At 32.9% G+C, this 9,997-nt stretch overlaps 2 protein-coding genes across 2 annotated transcripts; both read right to left on the bottom strand.

Annotated features, from left to right (window-relative positions):
• Nucleotides 1-1,190: 1,190 nt before the first annotated feature.
• LOC146723952 (uncharacterized) lies at nucleotides 1,191-3,627 on the bottom strand. Its single transcript, XM_085480712.1, has one exon. It carries the CDS (start codon nucleotides 2,538-2,540, stop codon nucleotides 1,224-1,226), a length of 1,317 nt encoding a protein of 438 aa, XP_085336838.1. The 5' UTR covers nucleotides 2,541-3,627; the 3' UTR covers nucleotides 1,191-1,223.
• Nucleotides 2,756-3,625, bottom strand: LOC146723953 (uncharacterized protein F54H12.2-like). Its single transcript, XM_085480713.1, has one exon. It carries the CDS (start codon nucleotides 3,623-3,625, stop codon nucleotides 2,756-2,758), a length of 870 nt encoding a protein of 289 aa, XP_085336839.1.
• Nucleotides 3,628-9,997: the final 6,370 nt, after the last annotated feature.

Consider the following 9,997-nt stretch of genomic DNA (forward strand, 5'->3'; position numbering starts at 1 on the left):
GTAAAAATCAACATAATTTATAAATAATCTTACAATAAAATAAATAATTAATTTTATGATGTCAATTCTATAAAAAATTGAGATAAAATTATTAATAAAAATATTCTATAAAAAATGTTTTTTTTAATAAAAATTATTAATAATAAAAATTAATAACAAAACTAAAATATGTGATATAATAAAAGGCCAACTTAACGAGCTTATATGCTATTAATTGAAAAATTTATTTATTAATTTACGTCATACTATACAAAAGTTGAGATAAACGTTTCGACTGTACGACAGTCTTTTTCAATATCCTAATAATATGTTAAAAAATTAATTTAGTCATATCGACCTTATTATAAATACAACAATTATGAGATTATATGAAGTAGTATAATGGCAGGTATGGCCCGTCAAAACAAACCCCCACCACCGACCCGTCTGGCGCCGGGTCTTATCTTATCTTTCCCCCACCACCGGCGTCTGGCTTTTCCGAGTGTGGGTGTTAGGGGGAAAGGGTGTTGGGGGAAAAAAAAATGGCGACTGGCCCCGAAAGGTGGGGATGAGAATTTTTATTTTTTATTTTTTCTGATTTTCTCTGGATTTGAACCCGGGACCTCCGTGTTTCCGAGCAGGGTCCTAGTATGTTGAGCTAAACGAGATCTTACTAGTCTAAGGATTAGATGTGGTATTTAAGCTAAAGTTGCGTAGAGTACGGCATGGGGGTTCGGGTATACGTATGGCAAGGATAGCTCGTCGAATCAAATGCTCGATATTGGACGGGGGTGGGGTAAAAACAGTTCGGGTATACGTATGGCAAGGATAGCTCGTCGAATCAAATGGTCGATATTAGACGGGGTGGGGTAAAAACATTTTGGCCAAGAAAAGCGTCGTGCGGTCGACCGGTGGCAGGTAGTAGCTGACAATGGCGTAGGGTAATAAAAAAGAACACGCAAATATTTGTACAGGCGAGCATTCCGACTCGCGTCACGATAAAAAATAATAATACATCGTCGTAGATTAGAAAGATGTCAGATAAAATTTTATTTTAAAATAACTCGCTGCTTAATGAAGGTAAACAGGAACATGCATGTGGAGGAAATTTCTGGAAAGAGGAAGTGAAAGAAAATTGAACAATAGTTTTAAAAGTACAAATATGGATTATATTTAAAATATTTTTACAGAACAAAATTTATTTATTCATACTAAAATTCATATTATATATTGTTATAATTCGCTTATTTTTTGTGAGTAAAAATTTTACGAAATAAGTGTATGATTAAACGATCGTTATATTCACAATCTTCGGAAAAAAGAGCGAGAAACTGATTAAGATTATAACCGCTGCACATATAATATAAAAATACACAGCAGTATTGTCCGCAAGTCTTAGAAAAAATTCCTTGTAATTGTTGAATATTCCAACGATGGATGATGGAGTTTCGTCGAAGTCGGATGAGAAATCCTGGATACAAGGGGGGCAATCCGTAGCTGTCGAAATAAGTGGCTGTACCGTGTTCATCGAGGTAGAAGTCGATCCAATGTTCTCCAGGTCGATCGTGATTGTCGGTGTTAGCGACGATAGCCGTCGACCTCGTCCACACCCTCGGAACTCTGTCGGCTGCATAGACTCCAACATGTCTGGCATCGAGATGATGCAATGCTTGTAGAATTTCGCGAGAGTTCATTTTTTTTTGTTCCGAATACGAACGAGTGTACGGTATTATTTGAACAATACCGGTTTTTACCTCTTTCGATAATGCGTCTTCTTCTATCTTGAGTTGTTTTGAGAGGTTTTCAATGTCAGTTTGCGTCGAGATGGAAATTGTTTCGTTCTTGTCCGTCAACGTCGATGACGATTCAGAAATCACAAATCTCTCTTCTTCTTCTTTTTCAATCTGCTGTTCGTTGCTTTGCTGATTTTTTTCCTCTATTTGTATTTTAGTTATATTCTCATTTACATCGCAAGAAACGGCGGTTTCGTATTTATCGTCGCTATCGTCGAAAGTAATTTCCCAACTTTCGTCAGAACTACAAGTAGCTTCAGTAGAGGTCGAAACGTTCTCGCAATTATTTTGCGCACTTAGCCAGCATTTTAATTTATAAGCATTGTATAACGCGCAATGAAAGGTTCCAAATTTTCGAATCCCGTGATGACCGCAATATTGTACGATATCCTCCTCATCCGGTAGATTTTTAAATGCTGGTGAGGTACCCTCCAAATTATTTATATCTCTGGAAAGTAAATTCCTCAAGTAGTTTGCTTTTTCGTTACCTCTGACGTAAATGCAGCGCGCGTGTCTTGCAATTTCGCGGAGATACGAGGTAAAATATTTCGGATTAACTGAGCCGTCGAACCACTCGATGCCGTGATAATTTCGTGAGAGCCAATTGTTTTCTCGTCTTGCTTTTGCGGGTAATTTTCCAAACGCGTATGGTGGCATCATAATCCAGTGCTCGACAATCGGAGTATCGATCGCGACAACGGCGACTTCCTTCGCGATAAATTTATTGGCTTCATCGCGGAAACCTTGTATGTCGACGACTATGTCCATATTGTGAGATTTTTGTTGATGAGGTACAAGCTCTTAGCGAAACGTGCGCGTTTGGTTGTGTCTCGTACAAAACTGAATTTATTCTAGCGCGTTACATAGTTTCCACTCCGTGAAAAGTGTCATCGAAATTTCCAAAGGAAGAGGAGGGGGAAAATTTTCTAATCGCGTATTACATTACGGTGTATGAATACATGTTGGTGAACGAGTGTTAAAAGCTAACCGGAAAAATCGACGATAACTTGACGCGATGCATCGATTTCTATGACATTATCGAATTCGGCGTAAACGATACAATTAATTGTTTCGGTGAGCGCCTTCTCGAATCTCGCTTCTAACCGTAGACTTCCGTGTTTCACGAGATTCCAATGACCGGCGCAATTAGCGGATAGATCGGGTGTAAGATCAAAAGCGAATAACGTATATCCCCGAGAATAATCATCTCTACTTATAGAATTTCCCTCGTTCAAAAAATGGATACCCGTCCCTGAGAAGAGCGTATGATAAGCTTCGATGTAAAGCGGTTCGCGAGACGAGAAAACCGGTTGTAACGGTCTACTGGGTATTTGTGTACCGTCGACGTATAGCGAGAAGAAATTTATTCCGTAATTTTGGAAATTAAACGGATTCAATTTTCTGTCACCGTTAAACGCTTTATTATCGACGAAACCTACTATTATTCGTTTCGGCAATTGTCCCAGTATTACATTATCTAACGATTCACCCACAACCCCGCTGTGAATCGTGAATGTTTTAATTTCAACTCTCGTAAGCGGATACTTGGCGGTAACTTTGCTCAGCATTCTAGCATGCGCTAGTAATACTCCGGAGCTTATTTTCGCTCTTCTCACCATTAGACTTGCATCGAGTATACGAATTTTCGACGTGCAATTAGTTTCTATAAAACAAAACGTATCTTTCGAACGCACGAGTCTCAACCGCACCTCGACGCCATTAATTAAGAATTTATCCTGATTGAAAACGTCGCAATGGAGGTGACCTATAAGATCTAGCGCGCGCCCTCCGCGTATGTAACGAGCTCGTCTCGCTATAGCGGTATTGCCTTCCGCTCCTGCCGTATCGTCCATGTGTCCGGGTGTATCCGCATCCCATAAGCACGAGGTTAGATGGGAAGTTTTTTGCGGGCGATGAATAATTTAACAATGCTTCGATGTACGCGCGGTACGCATAAGCGTTGTTTGGAGGCGACACGAGCTTTTGATTGAAATACACGTCGATTTGATTGAAGATGGGAATGAAGAAAATGATTTACGAGGGCCCACGTTGACGCCTGATCCGGCGGCGAGACCGGGTAGCGGCTCGTTTTCTACGCGTACCCGAAGACTTAGTAACGTGTGTGTGAGATCTAAATATTCTTTCTCCGTGACCCGGGATGACGAATTCTAGCGGGGAGTCGTCCGAAAGCGAGGTCACGGGTTTGTAATGAATCCATTGCGAACTTTCGATGCTAGTTTGCGTGGGCGGTAAAGAGAAGAGATCGAGCTCGCTCTTTAAAACACTCGCCTCGAGTGTGTGTGAAGAAATGACATTCTTTTCTATCGTCGCCCGCTCTACCAACGTTATTGTCACGGACAAGCGTATTTAGAAATAATGGATTATGAAAATATATCGTATACTGTGCGCTTTTTACCGCTACTAGCTTTACGCCGTTTCGCGGACGATTTGAGCCTTTTTACAGTCGAACGATTTTTCCTCGTATTATTTTTAGTTTTTTTTGTATTTGTTCTTTTTTTCCCACGAGACTTGATTTCGATAAAACTTTTTTTTATTTGTCTTACGCCGTTTACGCGACGCGGTTACCGAGGATTTAGCGACGTGAGTCTTAAGCCGCCGAAAGGAAACTGCGCTACATGAATTTTTTCATCTGATTTATATCCCGTACCTTCATTAGACTACTTATTTTTTCCCTAGCTTTCTCTTAAGATTGTCACCGATTGTTCAAAACGATGTTTGACACTACCTTTAACGGCATTTTATTTTCAACATCCCGATTATATTAACCACGGCCCGCAAAGCTTCTTTACCCACTGCCCCTAAACCTCTAGTTAAATAAGGCATACACGTCTGAACATTCCTCCGAGAAATCGAGCACGCGCAAGTTTTCGTCGATTTTTCCGGTTAGCTTTTAACCCGTTACCACATGTATTCATACACGTAATGTAAAACGCGATTTGAAAATTTTCCCCCTCCCCTTTTTTTTGGAAAATTTCGATGACCTATTCCCCAAAATGGAAACATGTTTTAAAGCGCTAGAATGAATTCATTTGTACGAGACCAACAACGCGCACCCCTTTTTTTGCTAAGAGCTTTTACCTCCCAAAAAGAAAATCTCACAAATGGGCATATCGTCGACATAAAGGTTTCCGCGATGAAGCCAAAAATTTTCGCGAAGGGAAATCGCCCTTGTCCAATCGATGCTCCAGGGCGAGCATTTTTTTTTGATGCCACCATACCCCCCCCCCCCCCCCCCCCCCCCCCCCCCCCCCCCCCCCCCCCCCCCCCCCCCCCCCCCCCCCCCCCCCCCCCCCCCCCCCCCCAAAAAAAAAAAAAAAAAAAAAAAAAAAAAAAAAAAAAAAAAAAAAAAAAAAAAAAAAAAAAAAAAAAAAAAAAAAAAAAAAAAAAAAAAAAAAAAAAAAAAAAAAAAAAAAAAAAAAAAAAAAAAAAAAAAAAAAAAAAATTCTCGACGTTGCGGATAGAAACAAAAGAAACAATTCCATCTCGACGCAAACTGACATTGAAAACCTCTCAAAACAACTCAAGATAGAAAAAACGCATTGTCGAAAGAGGTAAAAATGGTATTGTTCAAATAAACCGTCACTCGTTCGTTTCGGGGACAAAAAAAAAAAGAACTCTCGCAAATTTCAAGCATTTTCGTCATCTAAGCCAACAGTTGGAGTCTTTCAGCCGACAAAAAAAAATTTTTCCCTTTCCCACGCAAACGACATTTAAAACCCTCAAAACAACTCAAGATAGGGGGGGGATTTTTAAAGGGGGCCAAAAAAGATATATGAATAAAAAATAATTTTTTAAAAAACAAAAATTTGGATAATTTTTGAACAAAATGAATTAATATAAAAATATATTATATTTTATTTTAAATTTAAAATTTATTAATACAAAAAATTTTTTCAGGGCGAATTTTTTTAGAAAAAAATTTAGGGAAATAAAAGATGGGAATTTTGGGGAAAACTTTTTAAAATTTTCATGGGTTTTTTTTTATTTTCTCTTACGTTTAAAAAATAATTTTTTATTGTTTAAAAAAATTTCCCCCCCCAAAAAAAAATTAACTTTATAGTTTAAAAAATTTTTCCAAAAATTTTTATTATCTTAAAATTTTCTCCCTAACTTTTTATTTAAACTTCTTTTTAAATTTTTTTTTGAAAAATCTTCGCTTAAATTTTTTGTCGAAAATTTCTTTTTGAAAATATTTAAAAAAATTTTCATTTTTCGATTTAAGCTTTTTTATTATTAATCTTTTTTTTTCTACCTTGGAATACCAAACAATTTAAGAAAACGAGAACAAAAGGGGATGTTGTGTAAAATAAGGATTTAAATTTTATCCTCAGAAAAATTTTTTGGTCTAAAGAAGAAATGAAAAGGGTTTTTCTGCCGGAAAATTAAATTACGGGCTGAATTTGGTTGAATAAAAGTCAAAAATTTAAAAAACTGGAAACAAGGAAATACCAAAAAGTGAAAAAACGGGGCGATCCTTTAACAAATTTATAAATTTTCCATACCCATATGGGGTTAAGTATAATAACTATGTGAAAAAAGAGCAAGAAGAAAATTTTCTTGCTGCGGGGATTCAAAAACCAAAACACCCGAGGCGAAAAAAACAGTAAAATTAAAAATTGCTTCATAAAAACAATTTCAAGGGATAAAAATATATTGATTTAATAATTTAAAAAACCCCCCAAATTTTTTTTCAAAATGAACAAATGTCTTAATTAATTTAAAAAATAATTAAAAATTTTCGGTAACGGAATTAGGGGAAAATTTGTATTAAATAGTCAAAAGAAATAAGGAAAAGAATAATGTACGAAGCAAGTTTATTTTCAGGAATTTAAAAATTTTTAAAAAAATTTCAAATTTTTTGAAAAATTTTAAAAGCAAAACATAACAAAAGTAAATGTAATAATTATTGATGGAAATATTTTTTTAAAGTTTGGATAATTTTTCTTAAAAATTTTTAAATAAAAACCAATTTAAAAATTTTAAAAAACCCCGTTATTTTTATTTTTTTTAAAAAATTTTAAAAAATGTTCTTCATTTAAAAACCGGTTATTTTTTAAAAAAATTTTTTGCATCAAAAAAAGAAAATTTTTTAATTAGAAATTATTTTTTTATTTAAAAAGAACTCAACAAAAAATTGTGTTTTTTTTTTTTATTTTTTTATTACCCCCGGATCTCAGATATGTAAGATGTTTCACTAGAAAATTTTTGGTAAATGGGTTTTTCCCCACCCGCCCAATTCGGCTTTATTTTACGGGTTTTGTAAACCCCCCTCCCAAATTACAAAAGTTAATTCTATAAAAACCTTAATGAAGATCCTTTTTCAGAAAAGGACCCCTCGGAAAGGGATTTTAAAAAACAAGAAAATAGAAAAAATAAAAAAAAATTATTCCAAAAACTTTGGGGCCATCGCCATTTTTTTCCCCCAATTGTCGGAAAAAAAATTGATGGGGGGGGAAAAAGAGCCCAGGCCCAAGGGCTTTGGTTTTTTTAAGAACCCCAATTTTTACTCCCTTTTCCCCAAAAATTTTATTATTTGGGGAAAATTAAGGAAAATATTTTTGAAAAATTTTTGAAAATTATGTTTAAAAAGTAACCAAATATTTCGACAAGTTAAGGGCAAATAAATTATTATTGAAAAAATTTAAATTTTTTTAAGTTTAATGTTTTTCCTCTTTAAAAGGCCCAATACCCTTTAAAAAAAAAAATTTTTTAAATAAAAAAATTTAAAAAAAAATGAAAAAAGAATTTTTTTAAAAAAAATAAAAAAATTGTTTAGGGGCCCCCGTTTGAAAAAAGTTTTTAAATGAAGCAAAATTGTTGAGACAATTTAAAAATAAAAGGGAAAAAAAAACAAAATTGGCAAAAAAAAAAATTAATCATTTGTTTTTTAAAATATCAAATTTTTATATTTTACTTTTTTTTTATATTAAAAATAAAAATATAAAATATTTTTTTACTGTATTTCGAAAATCATAATTTAGATATACAAAATCACATGATTTTCAGTTTTTTAGAATGCGTTTTTTGTATTTTTAAATTAGGGTGTGAATATTAATTTTGGATAATAAATTAATTTGGGGTTGGAAAAACAACAGCATTTTAAAGTAGAAGGGACTTTGCTTTTCATTTTCCCAAGATTTTAATTCGGGCCAAAAAATGAATTACAGATATTGGAAAAAATTGCGGAAGAAGGTTTTTCCTTGAAAAAGGGCCCCGTAACATTTAGAAAAAAGTAAGGAAAATCCTGCTTAACATTAGGAAAAAAATTTCATGGATTTCATTTCAACGGTATGTTCGAAAAAACCAGTTTTTTTTCCCGTACAAAACATTGGTGAATGAAAATGTTAGAAATTCGATTTTCAAATTTTTGAAATCCAAAAATATTTCCTTCGATACTTCTTATAGCAGATTTGAAGAATTTTTTATTAAGGTTTTATTAAAATAATGGGCTCTACAGAATTAAAAAAATTATAAACTTTTGTTTGTTTTCAACCGGAACCCCCGACGGCGTTTATTTTTTAAGGGTCCGTTTTGTTGGGTTGAATTGGGAAAAAAAAAAAAAAAATAAAATTTTTTTTTTTAGCTTTTGGTTTTTCCATAAATTTGACTCGGGGAAATGGTTGGTTTGAAAGGGTTTTAGATGTAGTATTGTCAGTTTGGGTTAAAATTTGCCGGGTTTAGGGTACGAGTTTAAGAATGGAGGAAGGAAACTGGCAAGCGGGGGAGGGGGTTTAAAAAGGGGGGAGTAGGGGAAGAACCGCGGGGGGGGGACAGGAAAAGATGGGAAACGGGATTGGGAAATATTTTAATAAAAAAAAGAAATTGTAGACTTCACCGTAAAAAAAAAATTTTTTTAACTGATAAAAAAGGTTTTTTAAAAAAAGTTGAAAAATTTATTTTTAAAAAAATTTTTAAAAATTTTAAAAAATTCGTTTTAATACAATTAGTAATTTTTTAAAATAAAAACTAATAATTATTTAAATTAGGAATTTGTAAAAAATTACAAATAATATTAAAAGTCGTTATTAAACCAAAAAAAAGAAACTTATTAAATTAGAGGCCCCTTTAAAAAAAATAAAAAATTTTTTAAAAATTAAAAAAACTTTAATTTAAAAAAAACCAATTGTTTTCGAACTATACTTTTCTTTTTCGTGGGGCAATGAAAAACAATAATAATAAATAAAAAATAAATAAAAATTCTAATAAAAAGGGCGCAATTACCAAAGTAAAATTTAGATAATTTTCGAAATTAAAAACAATACGTTAACAATAATTGAAATTATTAAAAAATGTTCACCGGGAAGTCCCCAATTAGGCCAAAAAATGAATTTTTTTCCGGCAATCAATAAAATTTTTTAAAATTATTATTCAAACCCCGGTGGATTCCCTTATAAAAATCCCCATTTATCCCCGAAAAAGGGGGTATCAGTCTGGCAATATATGTCTATCCTCTCCAAGTTATTTTTTATTAGATTTTAAAAAGAAAATTTAAAAAGAAATTTAAATTTTAAATAGAAACTACTTATTTATGTAAAAATTAAAAAAAAAATTAAAAAATTTTAGTACTTTTTGTTTTCAATTGGTCCGAAAATTTTTAAAATTTGGAGGGGACCCAAACCTTAATTTTGTTGAACTTTTGTCTTTCTTTTCGTAATTTAAAAAAGTTGATAAATTTGTCAAGGGCAAAAATAAACATTTTGCAAAAATTGCTATTTCCCCTTTAAGAATGTCAAAATAAGCGTTGTTTTAGCAAATTTTCGGTGTTTGTTTTTATTTTTACCGCTTTTCCTTTGGGATTATTTTCCGAGGGGGTAAGTCTTTTTATAAAAGTAAGATTGAATCAAGTTATTTTAACGTTATCCCAACAAAAAGCAGGTTTTTTTCTACAAATGTTCAGAGACCACCGAATGCGGAAGAACAAAAATTTAAAAATAAAAGCAAAATAAGGATTTTATAATTTTTTTTTTATTAAAATTCCCATTTATGGCCCAATAAATATAATATTAAAAGCCAAAAAAAATTTTTAAAAATTATGTTTTTTATATCAGAAATTACCGAAAATAAAATTTTTCCTAAAAATTTTTTAAAATCCCAATGTTTTTATTTAGAAAAAATTTCCCCCAAACCATGGGTATTATTAAGTAGGCGTATTTTTAAAATTTAAAAATTCTAAAATATAATAGTTTTTTGGGGCACATGGCCCG

The sequence above is a fragment of the Nylanderia fulva genome, unplaced genomic scaffold (genome assembly GCF_048542155.1).
Source record: "Nylanderia fulva isolate GAGA-0341 unplaced genomic scaffold, ASM4854215v1 Scaffold1597, whole genome shotgun sequence".
Classification (NCBI taxonomy): domain Eukaryota; kingdom Metazoa; phylum Arthropoda; class Insecta; order Hymenoptera; family Formicidae; genus Nylanderia; species Nylanderia fulva.

Coding starts and splice junctions, on each gene's coding strand:
- LOC146723952 (XM_085480712.1), bottom strand. CDS start 2,540: ATGGACATAGTCGTCGACATACAAGGTTTCCGCGATGAAGCCAATAAA.
- LOC146723953 (XM_085480713.1), bottom strand. CDS start 3,625: ATGGACGATACGGCAGGAGCGGAAGGCAATACCGCTATAGCGAGACGA.